General features: G+C 44.2%; 1 protein-coding gene across 1 annotated transcript; it reads left to right on the forward strand.

Moving 5' to 3' along the window:
* Positions 1-1,344: 1,344 nt before the first annotated feature.
* Positions 1,345-24,416, forward strand: b3gat1a (beta-1,3-glucuronyltransferase 1 (glucuronosyltransferase P) a; the record flags this gene model as incomplete). The annotated part of the gene is made up of 5 exons (XM_084335667.1): positions 1,345-1,456; positions 4,443-4,954; positions 20,848-21,144; positions 24,048-24,155; positions 24,306-24,416. The coding sequence occupies 4 exons, from the start codon at positions 1,345-1,347 to the stop codon at positions 24,132-24,134; spliced, it is 1,008 nt and encodes a 335-aa protein (XP_084191793.1). The 3' UTR covers positions 24,135-24,155; positions 24,306-24,416.
* Between the last annotated feature and the right edge of the window lie 338 nt (positions 24,417-24,754).

Below are 24,754 nucleotides of genomic sequence, written 5' to 3' on the forward strand. Positions count from 1 at the left end.
AGCACCCAAATGATAACCTTCGCCCTATGGCGGCAAGACAGTAGCGCCCAAATGATAACCTACGCCTTATGGCGGCAAGACAGTAGTGCCCAAATGATAACCTGCGCCCTATGGCGGCAAGACAGTAGCGCGCAAATGATAACCTTCGCCCTATGGCGGCAAGACAGTAGCGCCCAAATGATAACCTTCGCCCTATGGCAACAAGACAGTAGTAAATACGCTGCACGGTTTAACGCTGCGAGTGCATGTATGTAAAACCTGCGTGGGCCCACACTTTCGAAATTACCTTTACTTATGCTAAGCCGGCACCTTAAAATAATGATAATAATAATAATAGGTAATACCCCCGTTGCAGCGCTGAGTCGTGGCTTGTGAACGTGGTGGCCTCAATACGTTATGGCCCCTTCACTCAGTTGTGAGCATGAGCAAATGACAATGGGGCTAATCCAACGGCGCTGAAAACGCGGAATGCACCTTTAGCGAACACTCTCGCACTCTCTACAGCCACGGCACTAGAGGCTCGCATACACAAATGTCTGAGTCACATTAAGCAGTCTATATCTTCAGCCGTGGCTGGCGCTAGCATGCATAATCCATAATGTCTGTGCTGATTCTACGATAAAGTGATCTCGAAAGACTGTCACCTGATAAACCACAGGCAGGGCAGTGCGGGCAGTCAGTTGGTGGTCCGGACGGATACACGAGATGTCCAGCAGAGGTCCTTGGTGGAGAGTCTTTCTCCCGCTTGTAGCATGCTTGACACGACGCGCTAAGCTAAGTGGCTACTGGCTAACTCAAAACACTTGATTTACCTAATAGTCAGTGTGGCTATCCTAGCTCTCCGGCTAACTGTTAACACGCAAACTCTACGTTGTCTTCACACGTCGTCGGTTGACCGTCCTCTTCATTAGCTCGTCGACTTGATACTATACTTGTTCTTATAACACACACGGCACGTTGCGTTATCTCTAAATACTGGGTCACATTATTAGCCTGGGGCTCATTGTTTTAGGCACAGCTATCTCGCACGCGTTTTCTCCTTGGCGTTGTTCAAGCAGGAAGGGCAGTGCACCTCTCTTCTTCGTGTAGTATCCAGCACAACTGCCGCCGTTCCTCTGACCACCAGCCTGACTGCCCAGCAGCTCCCCCTAGTGTCCGTCCTAAGGAAAACCTCAGAGAGTCTTATCAGACACATTCAAGTGTCTACATTAGGAACAAGTGGTTTTCCAGTTATAGTTTTGTATAGGTACATGGAAGAACATTGGGAAGGGGAAGTACTGTAACTGTCTCTTTTCTCCATATTGTATAACCAGGTAATGCCGAGCCTTAGAACCAATCCTGGAGATGCCGAAGAGAAGAGACATCCTTGCCATCGTGTTGATCGTGTTACCGTGGACTCTGCTCATCACCGTTTGGCACCAAAACGCTATCGCTCCACTCCTCGCCATCCGCAAGGGTACGCCGTTCACTCACTCTTACCTTTTGTTATAGGGCTTGTCGCACACAGAGGCCATCAAACCACCTACTCCATGTGTAAGCGCTAGGCAGTTCATTGAGAAGCACTCGACGATACTTTCATCAGATCTCGATAACACTTCAACAAGTCAACACGAAAGTATCATCGTGGATTATTTTCATAAACTGTATGAGAACAACTTAGAAAGCACTGTACTTGTTACCCAATCATGAAGCTAAATATGGATCTGTTTACAAACATCCAATGTTTACAAACATTACGAACATAAACACACCTATTACAGCCTCAGAATACAGCAAATACTGTTCAAAATTCATATTTGCCTGTCTATTGTTAGTGATTGTATATCAAGAGCTCAGTATATCAACTCCATTCTCATTTATCATTTTGATTGGGTACTTTAGCAGCAATAGATAACTTTACCTCTGGTCAACAATCTTTCACAATGTTCCCTAATGTGTGACAGTTTCTACTGCCTGTCCTGGTCATTTCCATGGCCTGTCTGTTCACAGCTTGTGCTTTGAGTGAAGCTAACGCACACAGTCACACACAGAGCATTATGGTACAGTATGCAGCAGCTCATAAAGAAAATGTACTCTAGTAAAATAGCAAGAAAGATATATCTCGTTGGGAATTATGCCCCTTGTTGTTCTGATGTATGCCTAGTGGTTAAGAAACGATTGTTTACTTATATATTATTTATATAGAAATCCTGCATATGTATTTCCTTTTTCTTAATTTATTCTGTGTTATCGAGATCTGATTGTATTAAATATGCTCTACAAGTTGTTTTTATGCTTTTAAATATGGGCACTAAAGAAATAAAGACAAATTACCCTCAAAAACTATATTTATTTATTTATATATACTATTTAAATGTTTACAGTGTAACCACCGCAGACTCCTGTCATCAAAAGCGGCGCAGATAAAATTGTTATCAACAATGTGAAATGATAATGACTTCTCCCCATGGTTACCAGACCAGCACTCTCAGGTCTGGGTGGTTTGAGAGATCTGTATCCACTCTGTGGTCCTCATAGCGAATCCAAGCCTCAGTCATTAACCTGAGCTCCCCACTCTCCCCCCCGCCCCCCAACTCGTACTAACCCTGAGAGACCCCGAACCAGCAGTATGAAATGTCAAGTATGCTGCACAGCGAACAAAACGGAATTAGAGTGGCAGTAAATCAATGGAGCTTCTTTTGCTTTTTTGGAAGCTGGAGGTGAGGGGAATAACAAACTAAGAAAGACAGGGTTTACAACAGGTGACCAACAGCCAGGTTCCTTTTGATTGCTCCTAAAAGCAGCAAGGTCTCTCTTTTTTTGGCAAGGTGCTTCCTCCCCGTCTGGCAGCCGATGTGTAACATCTGGCCATCAGAAGAGCGGGTTAATCTACATGGTGCAGATCCTGCCTGTTCATGTGTGCAGTATGAACGGAGACCGAGCTGAACGTCGATAAAGATTGTGCCATTAGCTGTGTGGCACAAAGAGGAAGGGAATTAACAACCTTAATGATGCTATAATTATATTCTATCCATCATAACCGGGCTATGGGGGCCACGTAATCATGCCTTCTAACACTGGGGGAAAACTATTCTCCTCTCTCTTGCAGTTGACAGATTACCAATTATTTTATTTGACCCGTTAATTAACTATGGTTTCTTTTTTACTTCCCTAGTTAACCCCAGGCCAGTCCCCCGGGCCCAACCCCAAGTCAGACTCTCCATGCCTAAACCTAACCCCAAGTCAGACTCTCCATGCCTAAACCTAACCATAACCCCAAGTCAGACTCTCCATGCCTAACCCTAACCCCAAGTCAGACTCTCCATGCCTAACCCTAACCCCAAGTCAGACTCTCCATGCCTAAACCTAACCCCAAGTCAGACTCTCCATGCCTAAACCTAACCCCAAGTCAGACTCTCCATGCCTAAACCTAACCCTACCCCCAAGTCAGACTCTCCATGCCTAAACCTAACCAAAACAGTCCCTCGTAACCTCAGCTAAGATGTCTTGCCTAGCCTTTAAATGACTGGTGGTGAATATATAATAAATATAATTGTTACGACCCTGGCTCATGGGCACGCAACCTATGTGCACACCAACACCAAAACCCTGTGCTCTAACTCAAAGTGCTACTATATCAAGGAACTATTAACGTAAATGTAAACTAATGCACTAATGTAAACCCAACGGACAAGGACTGGAAGAACCTGACAGCTCTTTCTCTAAGCACAGACACTGCATGTGTGTTACTAGGGCTGGCTTTAAAGCTCCCAGCAGGTAACCAATCAGCACTAATTGGCTAATTGGCAGCCCTCACCTGCATGCCCCGTGACACAGGAGTGATCAGGCCTGCCTGCACAGTGACACAGGAGTGATCAGCTCCTGGTACATAACAATAATATATAAGATTTGTTATGTGTAGACTAAGACTTTTCTTTACCCTATAATGTTTCAATGGTGAAATCTAACGTTTTCAACAGAAGCATCACCGGTGTCGTGTGATGTTTGTTGTCTTCAGAAGACAAGGATGTCCGTCGTCACCGGGCATATTTCTTAGGACTCCGGCAGCAAAGCGGGGACAAGGGAGATCACCAACAATCCCACGACCTGGAGTGCTGTCCTGAGAAAACTGTCCTGCTTCTTTAGTCCTCGCTCACATTAAGAAACCAAGGGCAGGAAAAGCAAAAGGCTCATATCCTCCTCTCCTCCTACTGTCTGTGTCCATCCTGCTGTGTTCTCCTCTCACAGTGCTTGCTTTTTCACTTTTTGCAGCCTGTCACCACCTAGTAAAAGAGATCTTTATCATACCAGAGAGGCTTGCAGTCCAGCGCCACCGACTCTCAGGTACACACACACTCCCCCCCTACTGGTTGGGTTCGCATCGCCCGGGACAGACATACAGTGGGCAGCCCTGGGGGGGCCTGCTAACGCCTTACATGTGCTCTCATCCCAAACCCCTGCAGATGACGGCGGCGAGGGCAAGAAGGAGGCGGGCGGCCAGGCGCAGGACTCCAAGGAGTACTGCGCCTCGGACAAGGACATTGTGGAGGTGGTGAGGACGGAGTACGTGTACACGCGGCCACCGCCCTGGTCCGACGTGTTGCCCACCATCCACATCATCACCCCCACCTACAGCCGGCCGGTGCAGAAGGCGGAGCTGACGCGCCTGGCCAACACCTTCCTCCACGTCCCCAACCTGCACTGGATCCTGGTGGAGGACTCCCAGCGGCGGACGCCCCTAGTCACGCGGCTCCTCCGGGACACGGGCCTTAACTACACCCACCTCAACGTGGAGACGCCCAGGAACTATAAGCTGCGCGGCGACACACGCGACCCCCGCATCCCCCGGGGCACCATGCAGAGGAACCTGGCGCTGCGCTGGCTGAGGGAGACCTTCAACGCCAACAGCAGCCAGGCGGGGATCGTCTACTTCGCGGACGACGACAACACCTACAGCCTGGAGCTGTTCGAGGAGGTTAGTGGAGTTGGTTAACCATTTCACGACCACACTACCAAAGGGTTAACCCTTTCACTGCCACATGACAAAAGGCTTAACCCTTTCACTACCACACTACAGCAGGTTAACCCTTTCACTACCACACTACATACGGTTAACCCTTGCACTACCACACTACATACGGTGAACCGTCTGTAGTGTGGTAGTGCAAGGGTTAACCGTATGTAGTGTGGTAGTGAAAGGGTTAGCGATACGTCGGTTGCCGCGCCAACAGTGTTTTTTGTTGTTGTTGTTTTTTAATGCGTGTTTCAGTTTACAACCACCTTTTGTAAGAGTTAGGGTATAATGGCCACGTGAAATAAGAGTCATTCTGTTTGATAGTGTGAGTAAAGGATTGTTTACTGTTCCCATTGATGAAACAGCACTTCAGCTGCTCCAAAGTTAAACCTAATCAAAGAGCATTTGAAACCAACTCAAGCACACTGCTAACGGTGGCAGAGCACACAGGCATTATATCTGCAGCAGATCATACAAACTGATCTAATGCGTATCCATTTTAACATTCAAATAATCCTCTGTGAGGGCGGCTGATACCGAGCCCAGCTCTCAGCGTTGCTACCGGCTGGCCGGTCGTTCATGCTAACACAATTGGCAAGTGTTAGAGGGTGGGAAAAGCCGGTGGGTGGGGATTTGATGTTGTGGACAGCGACTCCTACAGGTCGGTTTGGTGACGCCGGTGCGACGGAAGCAGGAAGTGACGGGGGCAGCGTGAGCCTCCCACGCGTTACTCCTCGCCACTGAGAGCTCGAGCTGCTGCGGCGAAAAGATGCGACAGGCTGCCTCCTCGTGTACCGGAGGCGCCTATTCTTTTACCAACAGATTTCCAGTTCCGCATTCGCGTTCTGCGATCTGATTGGCCACTGACGTTTCTGGTGCGATCTGATTGGCCACTGACTTTTATGGTGCGATCTGATTGGCCACTGACATTTCTGGTCATGTGACATGTGCACCCAATAGCGTGACGCGCCCATTTCCGCCTCGAACAGCAGCAAACTACCTAACGCCTAGTTTATCACTGGTTAAGCTTAGGCGACTCTTTCGAAGTTGGTTAAGGTTAGAGTTTGGAATCAGGGCTGGTGTTCTATTGCCCTGCTCTAAGACAAACTCTAACCTTAACCAACTTCACTGGCAGAACTTGCCGTCACACGATTGGTGCGGCCAGAAACGTCAGTGGCCAATCAGAGCGCAGAACGCGAACGCGGAACTGGAAATCCGTTAGTAAAAGTATTCAGGCGTACCGGAGGGGACACGTGATGCAAGGCTTCTGTCCTCACTACAACCGACCAGTGGGAGGCATAGTCTAGCAACGTTCAAGATAGGGGAGGGAAGAATTGGATATACGAAATTGGGATGGGAGAAAAATAGAAAATGGGGAGAAAAAGTGGATAAAAAAAAATTATAATCCTCTGTGGAATGTTGTTGTGTGGAGGGAATTGGAAAATAGTTTATATTTAAATGTATTCGATATTTCTGTTGTTTGTATTGCAATCCCTGGGTAGTCAGTTCCTCTGAGGGCCCTCCCCCAGTTCGGGGCCCTGGGTAGTCAGTTCCTCTGAGGGCCCTCCCCCAGCTCGCGGCCCTGGGTAGTCAGTTAGAGACTATTCCCCCCACCTCTACGCCCCTGCACAGGGATAACCTCACATGACCGCCGTGTAGTCAAGTGTCCCTCTACACATACACATACAACATTCAACATGCTACGTAGAACTTTAAGAGCATGGCATGATGCAGCGATAGAGGAATTCTAAGTGAATGACCATTCATTGATTGGTCAAGTGTGCCATAGGAGATTATACTGAATCAGATGACTAGCTAGATGTATGCGTGAGCATTGTAGCGCACATGGTTCCTATAGACACAGTTTCTAAGGCTGCAACGTGACAATAACTTACCCTGACAATAATAATAATACATTTGATTTATATAGCGCTTTTCGCCATGTTCAAAGATGCACAGAGTTGTTGTATACACATTGTAAATTAGCGTGAGATTGTGCAGGATTGTTGGGGGAAATAATAACAATTTGCAGAATCCGCTGGCGTTTAACGAGACTCGTCTGGAAACCAAAAGCAAGCGATCGGTACATCTCAAGCCATCCATCTTGACGTTGGCTGAATTACCTGAGCGGACACGGTCCAGGTCCTTGGAGGATAAGCCTCAAGTCTTGTTAGCGGCGTGAGCGGGGCGAGCTGTAGTAAATGGAGCGCTGGGTATTGACGGGGCCTGTCATTGCCTTTCTCTGGGAATCAGTTGGAGTGCTCCGTCTCCACCAAAAGCCCTCCATCACCTCCAACAGGCCCGTTTACGGTCTAGAGTAACGACCCTTACGGGCTCAGCACAGAAAGAGTGGGGGGGGGGGGGGGGGGGGGGGAGAAAATAAGTGGTTTGTGGCTACAGCTTGCTGCCATTGCAGTAATCACCTTTCGGCATGAGGAAGTCACTGTTCCTTAAAGAGGAACACCACCCAAATTAAGAATTCCCAAATTAAGTTTTTTTCATGGCTTGGGGAAATTCGATCAATATTTGTGAACATGAGCTAATCTCTCCCAAAGCCAGAAAAGTAAGGGTGTTTTCACACCTGTAGTTCGTTTGCTTTGTTCCGATTCAGGGAGACACAGGGACTATAATGATACAATGTTGCACTTGTCCCTTAGTTCGTTTGTGTTCACACGGCTGTGTTAACAGCGGACCAAAACAAACTGTCACTCATTGGTCAGATTTTGGGGTGTGCCCCCCCCCCCCCCAATAACCCTGAATCTCTGTGTTACATTGAAATCGGGGAGGAGAGAGCGGGGGGAGCAAATGAATGAATGTGGATGAGAGCCGTGATGTAAATCGGCCGATTTAGTTCTGATCGATTAGGAATGGGTCGCGCCGTGTTCAGGAAACGCATAAAAGTCTATTCGATCATGTCTCTAGCACCCCCACAGCCGTAGCTGCAACCACTTACATCACGGCTCTTATCCACATTAATTCATATGCTCCCCCCGCTCTCTCCTCTCCGATTTCAATGTAACGCGGAAGTGCAGTGGTCTATAGCGTGTTAACTTTACCAATCTAGCTGCCTAAAGACTACAAACTGATCCCGCCCACAATTCAATGCGAAAGCGGCATCATGCAGCGCGTACATACAGTACGGCAAGTGAGTTGTGTCGGTTTGTTAAGTCGATTGCATTCTCACAGCGTACGAGTCGCTTCGGGTTCGGTTGGAAGTGCGCCGGGACCACCCTCTCTAGGCGGTCTCGGCCCGCTTGTTTTGTTCCGCAACAGAATGCGATTGCTGTGTTCACATAATTATGCCCAAATGAACCGAAATTGGGGGTAAACGCTCCAGGTTCCGGAACAACAGCTCCAAACGAGCTAGGTGTGAAAACGCCCTAAGACTCTACACTTGTGATGTCATCAGCTATAAAGTCTGGAGCTGCTCCGTTGACAATGAATGTGAGATTGATTTTGTGGACCCACAGAATGTTTTGTTTTAGTTGTTATACTCTAATAAGCTTCATCCTACAGCAGTGTTCTCAGTTCTGAAACAGAACATGTACCTGTATTGTCACAACATTCCCCTCACAACGTTGGGACGCTGTCGCCACTATCACTCGTCTGTTGCCACCAGCAGAAAAAAAAATTCTTTAAATTTACATGTTCTTAAAAGAACACGCCAACATTATGGGAAATGTGCTCACTGTCTGCTCCAGAGTCAGACAAGAAGATAGATTTCTATCAGAATTTCCTCTCTTGAGTGTTCAGTAGAAAGCTATCCAGCTGCACGCTAACCTAGCTTAGCACAAATGAATGGAAGTGGATATGGACCACTAGCCTAGCTTAAAACTCAGGGAGAGGTGTTTTTAGCTAACAGCTAGGCTAGTGGTTCCATTCATTGTGCTAAGCTAGGCTAGCTTGCAGCCATGGCCAACAGTGTCAGACTGTGGTTGTAGCCTACTGGGCAGCTCCCAGATGTAAATGGAACTGTGTGAATGTGAAGCAGGGATTGCTGAAAAAGAGCATTCACACTCAAATAACTTACCCTGGGTAAATAAAGGTAAAAAAATAAATATATATATATATTAGAGCTGGGCCGTTAACGGCGTTACCGGGCTGCGTTAACGCCAGACTATTATCGCGCGATAATACAATTGACGCCGTTAATCTATTCTCAAACTTGGGTCTCCTCTCTCTCTGTCTGCACGAGAAGCGAGCCGCAGCGACTCAGCGAGCCACTCACACTCACAGAAAATACACATACAGGTAACGGAACGTAGGCCAAATGCGTCCACATTTTATAGGATTCTATCACATTTTCATAACAATAGCACCCAGCGCCGTTTTCATTGAGGTTTCTTACAAATTAACGATGCTTTATCTTGTCCTTTATATGCCGATTATCATTAGAATCTTAAATTGTACCATATGTCCCCCTTTAGACAACATATGTAACGCTACCAGCGCACTTTTGTTAAGATAATTAGTTGGCCATTCTCGGTCGCTATACCGAGGTCGCAGTATCGTTTAACGCTGTTCAGATCACGTCGGAGAATATAGACACATCCCAGTGACCTGCGACCTGTGCTAACGCTCTTGGGAAATGCAGTGTTGTAGTTCTCAACATTTTCAGCCTTTAATTTTAAACCAATGCTGCCATCTACTGACAACAAAAAAGTGTTGTCTAATCGTCACCTTGAGAGCTACTTCCGTATACAGCGACGCCCCAAACCCATTCTAGAGATTCCCACTTTTTGCTGGGAGTGGGGCGTGGCCGTATTTGGTCCCAGACAATAAGAGTGGCCGCGATTGGTCACCGTGACGTTACTTCAGGGAGGGGCCTGTCTGTGGCTCCGTGTGATCTCTCCGTTTGAGAGAACAAAACGAAAGTCTGGGTACACTTTACGAAAGTCGATGCCGACAACGCACGTTGCCACAAGTGCAATAAAACATTTGCAAGTATGGGTGGCAATACAAGCAATTTGTTAAAACATCTGTTGTCAAAACATAACATTAGTCTGCAGAAATGCGCCGTTTTCGACTGCTTTGCTCGCAGTGTTCCATCTCCATACACGTCCACTGCAGGTAAGCCAAGATAATACGGAGTTAGCTAGGCTAATAACGAATTATTATGAATAGGCTAATAAATAAAATATAATTCCTTAGCTAATTGTTTAGCTACAAATATATTTGAAAGATGACAACTTTTTATAGATCGCCATTCGTCAAGCTGAGGCTGCAGCCACCATGTCCCAGCCCACCCCTCCTCCCTCTACACCACCGGTCCCAGCCAAGCCAAGTCCCTTCACCCTAGCTGCAGCTAGGAAGGATGACAGAGGATAGGGTGAACAGGGCTGTGACCCAGTTTGTTGTCAAAGGCCTGCACCCATTCTGGAGGCGTCTATTCGAAAGGCAACCGGTTTATGCTTCCGCGTTCGCATTTTGCGCTCTGATTGGCCACTGCTGTTTCTGGTCGCAGCAATCGTGTGACGGCAAGTTCTTTCGCCGGTTAAGCTTAGGCACTCTTTCAAAGTTGGTTATGGTTAGAGTTTGTCTTAGAGCAGGGCAATAGAACGCCAGCCCTGATTCCAAACTCTAACCTTAACCAACTTCGAAAGAGTCGCCTAAGCTTAACCAGTGATAAACTAGGCGTTAGGTAGTTTGCTGCTGGTCGAGGCGGAAATGGGCGCATCACGCGATTGGGCGCACATGTCACATGACCAGAAACGTCAGTGGCCAATCAGATTAGCAAAACGCATAAACCGGTTGCCTTTCGAATAGACGCCTTCTGGAGTCCAAGGGCTTTAGGTAACAACTAATCATTCAGTGTATATAGTTTCTTTTATCTTACATTTGTTGTTTATTATAAAAAGTCTATAATTCAGACACATTTAAAACATTGTTGCTGCTGTTGCTGAAGAAATAATATTTATTTATTATATTTATAAAGTTATATAAAAGAACATTGCTGCTGCTGTTGCTGAAGAAATAATATGTATTTATAAAGTTATAAATAATAAAGCAATGTCGATAAAGTACCGAACCGTTAAGCAGTATCGATAAGAGTAGTAGTATCGATAAAATCCTAACGATACCCATCCCTAGGTAGAACACAAATATTTGTAATGCCTTCGGCAGACTTCAAATGAGCCATTTTAATCTAGATTAACTCCAGGATTGCAGATAGATTAATCTAGATAAAAAAAAATTATCTATGCCCACCTCTAACATATATATATATATAGTGCAGTTTTAAAAGGACTTCAAGAAACCGAGATGCTTTACACATGGGGTGACAGTGGCTCAGGAGGTAGAGCAGTCGTCTGGTAATCAGAAGGTTCCCAGTTCGACTCCGGCTCCTCCCGGCAGTGTGTCATTGAGCAAGGCACTTAACCCCCTAACTGCTCATGAGAAGGTTGGCACCTTGCATGGTTGCCTCCGCCGTCGGTGTGTGAATGTGTGAGTGAATGGGTGAACGTGAGGCATAAGTTGTAAAGCACTTTGGATAAAAGTGCTATATAAATGCAGTCACATTTTATTTACAGAAAGTACAGGTGACTGTGAGGCTACATCAGGTCTATTGGAACCTAACCTATAGGAGCTACTCTCTCTATATGTTTATCTCTCAAGACCATTTGCCTCATTCACTTCAACACCATATTGGTCAAGTCTGATGTAATGTGAGGTATGGATGTGGAAGTGCCTGTTCACTTCAGTGTTAAAACCTAGCTGTTAAAAATGTCACTTAAAGAACCAAAATAGTCCAAACAACAGTCAGAATCCACTATCATAATTATAAGCTCTTGATTACCTGACTCCGATTGTTTTTCACCCCGGTAGTTTTTATGCTTCAGACACACAGAGGTGAATTAGTCATCAGCTCATTGAAATGCATTCACGGCGAAGCACGAAAACAAAGATGGTGTTGAGGTGAACAAGGTGAAGAGGGATCTATGTCGACTGTACGGTCGGTATGCACAGAGGGACATGCTGGGCAGAGGCTCTGCTGTAAATATGGTAAAAATTTCAAGAGGCCATGAATAATGTATCCCCTGCAGTATATCAACATCCCTATAAAGGGCTGCATCAATTATTAAGCCTTCATAAGAAATGCTTACTGTATGTTGCCTTTCTAAACCACAATGTTTATTTACCTATTTTAATCCCATCTTCTCTGTTCTGCATTCGAGGCTTTAAAACAAAATAAAAGCTGTTTGCTTTTGTGCGAGTGTCTCCCTGGGGACAGTGTCTGGATGAAACCCTCCCTGCGACATCCAACGACCTCTCTCCGTGGAAACGCTTTCATCTAGAATGTCCCTGGAGTAGGGTGACCATATTTAAAAACCCAAAAACCGGGACACTTAAATACAGTGTATATATATATATATATATATATATATATTAGTGCTGTCAATAGATTAAAAAAAATTACTAATTAATCTCACAATTTTCTGTAATTAATCTAGATTTATCTAGATTAAAAATAGCATTTTTCTACTTAAGACCGAAGCTTGTAACAGATATTTACTTGAGTAAAATCATGGAATTAATGTAAATAACTACTATTAACTATTTTAATAGCTTTCTTTGAATAGTTTCTCTCCTGTGAAATACAAATGTTCAACAAAACCATCAACATTGACTCAGCTAGACCTCTTTCTTATATCCGCGGCGCTACCAGAAATAAAAACAACCCAGGCCTATGTTAAAGTGGAGATTGGCTTAGAGGACGATAATGTCTTGTATGAACTACCAGTAATATAAATCATATTAACAACAAAAATGTGTTCCATCTTCATGTCAGATGATTTTCAAAAAGGTGCATGAGTCGATGCAAAAAAGGAACAAGCAAATATACTGCTGAAAGTTCAGAACGTTAAAGCATTAACTTTGACAGCCCTAATATATATATATTAGTGCTGTCAGGTGATTACATTTTTTAATCTAATTAATTACAGGATTTGTAATTAATTAATCGAATTAATCGCATTTTAATCACAACCATTTTAGGCCTGATATTCTATATTCTATAATCATATTTAAAATGGCATGTGTCCGGATGGCAGAATTCAGTACTGTATCTACAAAACCTTCTGTTTAATCATCTTCCATTTTTATTCATTTGCTTTGATTTTTCAGGTCTGGTCAATTTTAGCATGGTGTTATTCACAGTCAAAGATAAAACTTTTTTTTATTGATATTCTCATTTGGTTCATTACAATTTACTCAAGCCTAGTAACAGACACAGTATTTCTGACACTGGGTATACATTCCCTGAGATCCATAGGTATCTAGGTATCCCTAGAATGAATCAGATACCAAGAACATGCAAATGGACCATATTTAAAAAAAAATGCCGTAAATGTGTATTCTACGTTCTTATGGAATGAATGAGATAAAAAATAAAATAAAAATAATAATTTGTTTGGCTGCCTCTGTCCATAAACACTCAAATGTGTGCTCTCTCTCTCCATCTCCAGCTGCCTGAGTGTTCTGTGTGTGTGTGTGTGTGTGTGTGTGTGTGTGTGTGTGTGTCTGTGTGTGTGTGTAGGGCTAGGGGAGCTGTCCACTTTCAATGGGCTGCTATGTGGTGCTGAAATCTGCTCACAGACTGATATTTACGGCATTTATTCTCGACATTAGCTTGGCGCTACAGTAGGCTTAATTAGCAAGCTTGTTTTTGTCTAGTCGACTACTGCAACGCACTGCTCGCTGGCCTCCCGGCCACTGCCACTAAGCCTCTTCAACTCATTCAGAACGCAGCGGCCCGCCTGATCTCAAACCTACCGAAGTCGGCCCAAGTCACCCCACTTCTTAGGGACCTGCACTGGCTCCCCATTGCTGCACGAATCCGCTTCAAGGCCCTCGACCTAGCATACCGTGCGGCAAAGGGAACCGCTCCCGCCTACCTCCGGTCAATGGTCTCTAACTACACACCCTCAAGACCCCTACGCTCTGCATCTTCTGGCCGCCTCAGACCTACTCCTATCCAAGCTCCGGGAGGGTCATCAAATGGAAGTCGCCTATTCTCAGTCCTTGCCCCACAATGGTGGAATGAACTACCCACCCCAGTTAGGACAGCCGAAACACGTCCAATCTTTCGCCGTCGACTAAAGACGCACTTCTTCAACCATTATCTGAATTAAAAGAAATTTAAAATAAAATCTAACCCTAACTAACTGTACTGTCATGCACGTGTCCTAATAAACTAACCTACACTGTAGCACTCAACACTTTGATGATGAACATTGTTGCTCAGCTGATAGAGTTGTGCCCTTCCTGATGGCTTGTCGTACAGAACTTGTAAGCTAAATGACTAAATGTAAATGTAAATGTAAAACTTGGTTAACCTATCAACCTCCGCTGTTACAGATGTTACAGCTTTCATTTGAAGGCCTTGGCCCTGGTCAGACCACAACACATTCTCATCAGAGAGATGGGTACATAGTGACCAGTGACCACGTCAAATAAATAGGCTGCAGCTACATTGCTTTGTCAATGAATGGATAGAACATGTATGGAAGGTATTAGATTATGTCAGAAATAGATGCAAGCGCATGCCAAACGCATCATAGCAACAGCCTGACAAGAACATTGTTGGCACAAGCAGACACAAAAACACAATAATACAGAAATCACAAAGAAGTATTTAAAAATACAAAGGCAGCAAGGACTTCTTGAGTCTATTAGTCGCATCTTGGCAGATTGTACCTGTGACCGGACAGAAGCAACATGAACTGGGGGGGGGGGGCTGGGACTGGCCCTTCCTCAATGGTCTGACCTCATACACATCAGACAGGTCATAGGAGATTGATTGACATATACAGACAAATCAGTGTTGAATTCAGAATTAAGAGTGGTGCATGTTTTTCTATTGGTTAAACCCGGGACAATCCCAGACAAACCAGGACGTCAGGTCACCGTACCCTGGAGCCTCTCCCAAATAGATGTGTCTGTGTGCACTTTGGTTTCAGAAGCAGAACCTTTTACCTACAAGATAAAAGATACAGTATGTACTGTGTATCTCAATCCAGTGAACCCTGCCACAGTAGGAGATAAAACATAACGTACTGTAGCTATATCTCAATCCAGTGAACCCTGCCATAGTAGGAGATAAAACATAACGTACTGTATATCTCAATCCAGTGAACCCTGCCACAGTAGGAGATAAAACATATTATGTACTGTATATCTCAATCCAGTGAACCCTGCCACAGTAGGAGATAAAACACATGTACTGTATATCTCAATCCAGTGAACCCTGCCACAGTAGGAGATAAAACACATGTACTGTATATCTCAATCCAGTGAACCCTGCCACAGTAGGAGATAAAACATATTATGTACTGTATATCTCAATCCAGTGAACCCTGCCACAGTAGGAGATAAAACATATTATGTACTGTATATCTCAATCCAGTGAACCCTGCCACAGTAGGAGATAAAACATATTATGTACTGTATATCTCAATCCAGTGAACCCTGCCACAGTAGGAGATAAAACATATGTACTGTATATCTCAATCCAGTGAACCCTGCCACAGTAGGAGATAAAACATATTATGTACTGTATATCTCAATCCAGTGAACCCTGCCACAGTAGGAGATAAAACATATCATGTACTGTATATCTCAATCCAGTGAACCCTGCCACAGTAGGAGATAAAACATATCATGTACTGTATATCTCAATCCAGTGAACCCTGCCACAGTAGGAGATAAAACATAACGTACTGTAGCTATATCTCAATCCAGTGAACCCTGCCATAGTAGGAGATAAAACATAACGTACTGTATATCTCAATCCAGTGAACCCTGCCACAGTAGGAGATAAAACACATGTACTGTATATCTCAATCCAGTGAACCCTGCCACAGTAGGAGATAAAACACATGTACTGTATATCTCAATCCAGTGAACCCTGCCACAGTAGGAGATAAAACATATTATGTACTGTATATCTCAATCCAGTGAACCCTGCCACAGTAGGAGATAAAACATATTATGTACTGTATATCTCAATCCAGTGAACCCTGCCACAGTAGGAGATAAAACATATGTACTGTATATCTCAATCCAGTGAACCCTGCCACAGTAGGAGATAAAACATATTATGTACTGTATATCTCAATCCAGTGAACCCTGCCACAGTAGGAGATAAAACATATCATGTACTGTATATCTCAATCCAGTGAACCCTGCCACAGTAGGAGATAAAACATATCATGTACTGTATATCTCAATCCAGTGAACCCTGCCACAGTAGGAGATAAAACATATTATGTACTGTATATCTCAATCCAGTGAACCCTGCCACAGTAGGAGATAAAACATATTATGTACTGTATATCTCAATCCAGTGAACCCTGCCACAGTAGGAGATAAAACATATGTACTGTATATCTCAATCCAGTGAACCCTGCCACAGTAGGAGATAAAACATAACATACTGTATATCTCAATCCAGTGAAGAGGATTAACGTGGTCTCAGGATCTTCTATGGATAAACATCTTCTCGCCACACCATCTGGCTACCAATTACAGCAGAGATGGAACACAATCTTGCGAGCCATTTGGCCCTACACACACACAAACATGCACACGCACATACACAAAAGCACACAACACTTGCACCCACACACAAGGGACGCTCGTCATAACCATGGGATGTGTGGTTACACTGTAGCTCTGAAGCTCCTACCAGGGGCAGCCCCCAGAACACTCATTTTCACATCGCAGGACGGATGGATAGAAAAGTGTCAAACCTCTTGACAACGCTTGTGGAGAGAATTATATTGATTCACTTTCTAGCCACATCTAGGAGAGAAAAGGCATTGAGGAGAGATAGGCTACGGTTACACTCGTTGTCTCAATGTGATTGTTATCATCCAATCATAACGGGACACATTAACTGTCAGGTCTGGACTGTCCCAAATCAGATCTCCTTGCATTGTGATCCGATGAGCCACACTGGTGTGTGTGTTTGTGTGATCGGAATTCTACTTAGTCTGGACGTAATCTGACCACGATGCCCATAATACGGGCGATGTAAAGAGACAGAGAGGAACAGAGGGAGGAGGTTATGCGGACACTCCAGCCCAAGGAGACGCATAGCGGCTGTGGACACGCATCAGTGTAATCTCCTAACGTCATATATTTAAAGGGATGTTTCACTTTAGTAGAAGTCAAAATTTTGCAGTCTTATTTAAGGCCATTGACAAGGAAGCTTACAGCAATTACTGAATCTGTTTTTATGTGTTAAGAAAGACATAAGACAACAAACATGTACCTTTGACTCAGAATTGTCTCTTTTTTTTAAATCAGTAGTTTGTTTATACTTCAGAAGTATGATATTTAGACTAGGTCCCTACAGTAAGATGAATGGAGGTAAATGAGGAGTCCGATACCTGGGAGGTGTCGATAGTGGCCAAAAGGGACAGCAGTGGTCACTTACTTATAGATGCACTTAAGGAGGTAAGACTGCTGAAGTGAAATATTTAAGATCAGATCTCAAAAAGCCCATTGACATAAGAAGTGTAATTGTAAAGACAGGGTATTGTTAATAATCATATGGTCGGATGCTTGTCACACTGACACAGCTCATGATAACAGTAACGCCAATAATTAATCAATAAACAAAGGCATATTACCCTATTGTCCCAAATATAAGACCATGTTTTTTGCCATGTATTATACCCTGAAAAGGGGGATTGTCTTATATTCGCGCTCTAGAACTTGGAGATGTCACATAAGGAAGCCGTGACTTTGGAGCGATATTTGGCTCTTTTCCTGGTCAGCTAGCATGACATGTTTGGATATCAATGGATTCCTTGAAATCTCAAGATTTCGATTGTATCAGTAGTATAACAAAGTTAACTGAGCCCAGTACGGCCTCCCGAAGACAGTGATGATCCACTGGCTAAATCAGTTAACCAAGTTGGTGATCAGTGAGGCAGTCTAATCGAAATATAACAAAATATTGTTATATTTTTCACTTTGAGATAAGAGTTATGTTAGAAATAAACCCACCAGCAGGTTACAGTTTAATAACATTGTATTATATATATTTTCTTTAGCTCATATTTCATTAAACATGTGTAAATATACCTACCTTGTTTCTATTATGTGCATTACTGGTAACCTACATTCTGGTCAGACAGGCTACACTTATTTTCTTTATAAAAACAAGATTCGATCACCGAAAAATGTGTCTTATATTCAGGCAGTACATTTCCACGTATTGGTAACTTGCATTGATCTGATAATACTTATTATAATCTATACTATACTATGAATTTAAATCATAAAGATGTATTGTATAGCAGCTTAAAAAGGGTAGGTAAGGGCGGCTGGGTAGCGCAGCGGACTAAGCGCTCGTCACCAACGCGAGAGACACTGGTATCGAATCCGGCTGTCAGCGTTGCCTCCGGCTTGGCCGGCCGTCATACTGGCTCAATTGGCAGAGTTAGCGAGAGGGAAGCCGGTGGGTGGGTCCGGGTCGTTGTAAACAGCGACTCCTACAGTTCGATCGGGGCGCCTGCACAGCGAGGGAAGGATCTGGAGGGAGGTAGCGTGACCTTCCACACGTTCGTCGTTACACTCTCCCAGTGAGAGTCCGCGCTGCCAGGTGAAAAGAAGTGGTGGGCTGGGTACACATGTGTCGGAGGAAACATGTGATAGTCTCCGACGGTAGGGGGTAGAATGCGCAATGACCAGGAAGGGGATTGGGAATTGGCATAACGACTAACATTGGGAGGGGAGAAAAAAATGGAAAAAGAAGGGGGGGAAAAGATAAAAAAAGATAAAAAAATATATATATATATTTAAAGGGTAGGTAAACCTAACTTTACAAACAAGAAGGTGGATAACCTGAATTTACTAGATCATTGGACAGGCATGAGCGTACACACACACACACACACTCCTTTCACCCCTCGACACCCAGAGCTCATTAAAGTGGGACTACCCTGCCAGGTCGTATCTGGGTGGCTGACAGGCCGTTTCTCCAGAAACACAGATGTGCTACCAAATGAGTAGGCAGATTCCCATGAAACCCTCCGGACCTTTGCATGCTCTTCATCCTCTCCTCCTCCTCTCTCTGATCCCTGGAGCTGAGATTGTACAGCGGCTCATCAGATAATAACCAGCCTCTAAGACGGCGGCAACTCACACGTCTATTTCCACATAACGTACACAGATGCATACACAAAGAAAGTCTGGGCTTATTTACACACATACACACCTCATTTGAGAAAAAAAGATAAAAACTCCAACACACAACAGATCTACCAGCACCATTATTATTTCTGGTGCATTGAGTTTGATTAAATGACTGCATTGTGCGTCTCATCCTCCTCCTCTCCTCATTATACAAACTTCCCTTTTATGTTGCGGCTACAGCAGCTTTCGCTATAGCGATGGCGCAGCGGTGAAAACGGAGCGGCCAGACACAGACAAGGGGGGAGGCTCTTTTGATGCCGGAAGATTAAAGGAGGAAGCTGTTGGCCTGGGAGAGAGGACCTTTCAAGCATCTCTGCATCTCTGCTCTTCAGACACTTGCTAGAATGCATCCGCTCCGTCCTGCGAGCGCTCTTTATGCTGTCCGTATTCGTCTTCTAGGGCCAGGCGGTATACGCAGAATATATATAACGGCGTTAACGTGCTGCGTTAACGCTATACTAGTATCGCGCGATAATATAATTAACGCATTAATCTTAAAAAAAAAAAAAAAAAAAAAATGTACATTTTTTTTTTTTTTACCTTTATTTACCCAGGGTAGGTTCGCTGAGCACAGATGCTCTTTTTCAGGAACGCCCTGCTTCACATTCACACAGTTCCATTCACACCTGGGAGCTGCCCAGTACAACCACAGTTGACACCATTGGCCACTGATCAACTCCACTGGAGCAGTTGATTCAAGCCATGTCACATAGTTCAAGTTTGAAATGATTCTTTCTGTTTTGCTCCTGAGAGTGCTAGATACTGTACTGTACTGGTAATATTATTTATTTGTGTTAACTTCTGAATAAAACAACTTCAAATAAAACAGTCTGTAATGCATTTTGGAAACGGTAGATGGGCTCATGGTGTAATGGGCCACCTGGCCTGAGAAACATAAGGAGGAAAGAAAAAGTAAGGACTTACTTCTGGTCATTATTTGGGTAGAACACACATATTTTGAATGCCTTCGGCAGGTTTTTTTTTTTATTTTTTTTAGCCATTTTAATCTAGATTAATCTAGATTAAATCCAGGATTGCAGATAGATTAATCTAGATTAAAAAAATGAATCTATGCCCACCTCTAATATATATATATATATATATATATATATATATATATATATATATTTTTTTTACTAAGATATAACTATATATTTTTTTTTCTTCCAGTGTAGTGTTATTTCTCATCCATTTCATGTATTTTTAATTCAAAAGGATATATTTTGATCCATACAAAAATATATAGATTTTACGATTTCTATATTGTGCTGACGACGGTACCTATAGTAAAAATACATACCTTTAGCATTCATGATGGTGTTCTATTCAGTATACCTCCCAGCCATACCCTCTTTACAGACGGTAATGTCTGATCGCAGGGTGTTCATGGAACAACAAATGTTTATTTCCATATTTTCACCTCCATACATACAGTGTACTGTAGTGGCTCACTTAATAGCGACTGTCAAAATAGATTATAGCAGCAGTTATAAAGGAGCCTTTGTCCTCACCGCTGTTGACGCAGGACACTCAATGGTGTAATATTCATGCTGTCATGTATGCTTTTTCAGATGACTTAACACTTGACTAAAATGTTCTCCTCCCTCCCTCCACCCCTCCCATCTCTTCCTCGCCTCTATCCAATCCAGATGAGGTCGACTAGGAAGGTGTCCGTGTGGCCGGTGGCCTTCGTGGGCGGCCTGCGCTACGAGTCGCCCAAGGTCAACGCAGCAGGGAAGGTCTACGGCTGGAAGACCGTGTTCGACCCCCACCGACCCTTTGCCATCGACATGGCGGGTTTCGCCATAAACCTGAGGCTCATCCTCTTCAAGCCCCAGGCCTACTTCAAGCTGCGGGGGGTGAAGGGAGGCTATCAGGAGAGCAGCTTGCTCCGAGAGCTGGTCACACTCAACGACCTGGAGCCCAAAGCAGCTAATTGCACTAAGGTAGTTATCTTCTTAAAGGAACACTGCACTCGAAAATAAAGCCGATTTATAAGGCTGGGTATTGGCACTGATTACCCTAATTAGATTTTATTTGGATTCACAAAGTCCCGAATCGATACCGATTAAATTAGGCCTAATGACTCTGGTTTCAGGGGGCCACCACCTACAGTACCATCGTTTTAATTTGGTCAATTGAGTTTCCGTAGGATAGTTCAGCAGAAAACCAGCGCAAGGCAAAACTAGAGACACCCGGAGGACGGGAGGGGGGATAAAAGTTTGCGGAAATGTTCACACATCTACTAAGAAAAGGCTAAATTAAAAGATGGGTCTTGGATGGATTTGTACATCCATACATTTTGACCTCCACATCCATATTTACATTATTGACGGTTGTCATTATTTACAAAAAGAATAAGAGTTTGATTACTTGAACTCAAATCAAGCAGACATTTTTGATGCGTTATCGATGGTTCAAAAAGGATAATATTGCGGAGGTTTCCAAAAGAAAACATGAATATTCAGTTTTGTTCTGTTTGTCGAAACTCACTTTGTCTAAAGTTGTACAGTATGTCTGATTCCAACACTTCCAAAACAACAAAGCACTCCACTCCGTGTGCCTCCACAAACCACCCACACACACACAGATGAAGTAAAGGGTATCTGAGGTGGGAGGAGGGAAATCATACAGATGAGCATGGGGATGGACAGGGGGAGGTAGGGAGGGAGGAAATGAAGGATGATGAGCCATGCATAGGCACCTTTCCTCCTTATAATCTACCTCTTCAGACGCCAGAGTGTGACTATTAACCTCGCTCTACACCTGAGGACAGTGGGAGTGGGCTCCTGGCACATCTCAAACACAGCCCATGCATTATTCATAACACCTGCCGCGGGGAGATGAAAGGAAAATAGAGTTCCAACACAGAGGAAAGAAGAAAATGAGCCCTCCCCACCCCACCACACACACACCCTCGCCCACGCATTCCCTTTTGACATCGCTCTCCTAGATGTACTCATCCAGTCTCAGGGGGGCAAATCTTCCCACTCCAAAGGCTTGATTGGACCTGCATTAACATATTATGACAGACTGGGGGGTGTATTGAGCTGTCACCAGATTGGAATTAATAAAATACACACGACACAAGGTAAAAGCAAGTTTAACGGATATTGTTGTATTGCTGTTTAGGGGGAAGGAAGAGGTTAATGTAAGCGTCAGCCAATCCGTAGTCCAAGAGAATCATTGTTGTGTGATAGCAGGGGTCGGTACACTGGGATCTGTTCTCATATGGGCAGGGGCTAATCCGGGCAAGCAGGGATCGATACCGAAGCGGGTTCTCAGACAGTCGAAGGGTCGGGCACACAGTGGGGATCTCCTTCCAAACACAGTCATACACAGCATTGGGTCACACAGACAACAATCCTCTCCTCTTCACTTACTTCACTCTCCTTCTTCCACTCCCAGGTTTCACCTTAGCTACTCTAATGATTCCTTCATGCTGTCTTACATTTCTATGGCGCTTCATTATGCTCGGATTGTGGTCACCTGTCCCGTGCTCATCTAGCTGCATCGGGCTGACGTGCTCTGCTCTCGGAATAAACATGGATTAGACAGCGTTTGTTCATAAACCACAACTTTAGGACAAAACACGGATATAAATCACACCAATAGTAACAACCACGGGGATGGTTGTCACACACTATGGGGTTGGTTGTCACTATGTGTTTTAATAGGAAAAATCTTAAAAAGAAGGCAAGAAGGAAGAACTAAATTTGAAAGTTGAATTGCATTGACAAGTTGACAAATACATAACTTAATGCATCTTAACATGAACATAAACAGGAAAGACATCTTTAGGCCATCCTATATAACAAAATAAGGACAAAATAAATAGGCCTAACAATAATAGCCAACACAACTAGGCTACACTCATTCACTATCTGAGTTACTGTGATGGAAAATGTAGGGTCTGGGCACTCCAACTAAGCAGAGCTTATGTGCCAACTGGTTGCACATCCAACACGTCTCCCATACCTCCCTTAACACTTTCGTGGCCACTGGGATCCGTCTAATCTCACTCTATAAGGCCAGCTTATCATAACAACCTTTCATTGTACGTGAGGCTGTTTGTAGAGCTAAATCTATACTTTATATTATTGCTATCTGTCCATTGTCATTGTCAATTGACACTATAAACCGTCCCTTCAATATGCCTTAAATAAATAATTTTGTCATCAATACGTTCCCATTTTATAGCGTCGTGAATATGAACTATATACCGCAATGTTCTGGGGTATTTCCTGGAAGGCGAGATACAGAGCGCTAAGCTAATAACGTTAAATCGAATGGCGTTTCGTCTATACACAAGCTAGAGCTAAAACTCAAAATGCATATTATCGGTATAATGGTCCACCATGAATGCATGAAATGGAGGGGGGGGGGGGGCGTTTCTGATTATTGATTACCAATAACGACATTAGCCTCATACGCTGATCGGCAGGTAATTTACGTGAAAAAGCTCTTACCGTGGGCCGGTTGGATCCCAAACAGGATTTCCCAGTTATCGATCGCCATCTGGTAGATCGATATGTCCATTAGCTGATCAAACAATGTAAGTGTTCTGCAGACCGTTTTCATACAGGCCACAATGGCGGTCAATATGAACAGTGTCTGTGTTTCCCCCAAAAGTAAAGAAAAGCCAAAGTACCCGGATTTGCCGGTCTGATATATTCATGCTCAAATACTTCTTTAACAGACAAAACCCTATGGTACAACAATGTACTTGGACGCCAAGGAGAAGGTAAGACACAGCCTCTGTGCTGAGAGGGAGAGAGAATGAGGAATGAGGGCTGTCTCTCTTGCTAATTTCATTGCACGCTGTGTTTCCCCCCCCCTCTGTCACCAGATACTCGTTTGGCACACAAGAACAGAGAAACCCGTCCTGGTTAACGAGGGAAAGAAAGGCTTCACGGACCCCAACGTGGAAATTTGACAACGTCTCCTCTTGTCAACGGTAATTACCCAGTAGAGTAAGAATAAGAGAAATTCTACTCTGGTGCTATTTCTGGTAGCTATATTCGCCGTGATCAAATTACCAAAGTGGAAAAACGGAGCCAAATCGACTTGGTTAAACCTGTACCACGGCCCTCTGTCTTCTCTACAGGTGGCGGTGGGCCGTGGACCCAGAGAGGAAAAGCAAGACTGAGTCTCTCCCTCAGCGCAAACAGCAAGCACGTCGTTAATCATCTCAGAAAAAGACTGCCTCAAGGGGTGGATGGGGTGGGGTGCAGAATGTAATCCCCTTGACTGAAACTAAACACTTTTAATATTGGGATTAAAACAGAGCAAATGTATTAAAGCACAGATTAGTACAAGATGGCAATATATACAGTGTAAGGTCCAAGTGCTGCTGGTACCGATGGCAGAAGGCAGCTGCCGCAGTGGGGGCTCAGTGGGGGCTGATGCTCTATGCACCTGCATGGTACAGTGGAAGCAGCAACAGGCCGTCTTCAACTTGAGAGACAGCACAACAACAAGCCAGCCAGTTCAACGGAACTGTCCCGAGCAGGCTGGAGAGAGACAATAGTTTTTTTTTTGTTTCCAACCTCCAAC

Source organism: Notolepis coatsorum, assembly GCF_963971535.1.
Source record: "Notolepis coatsorum genome assembly, chromosome: 1".
Taxonomy (NCBI): domain Eukaryota; kingdom Metazoa; phylum Chordata; class Actinopteri; order Aulopiformes; family Paralepididae; genus Notolepis; species Notolepis coatsorum.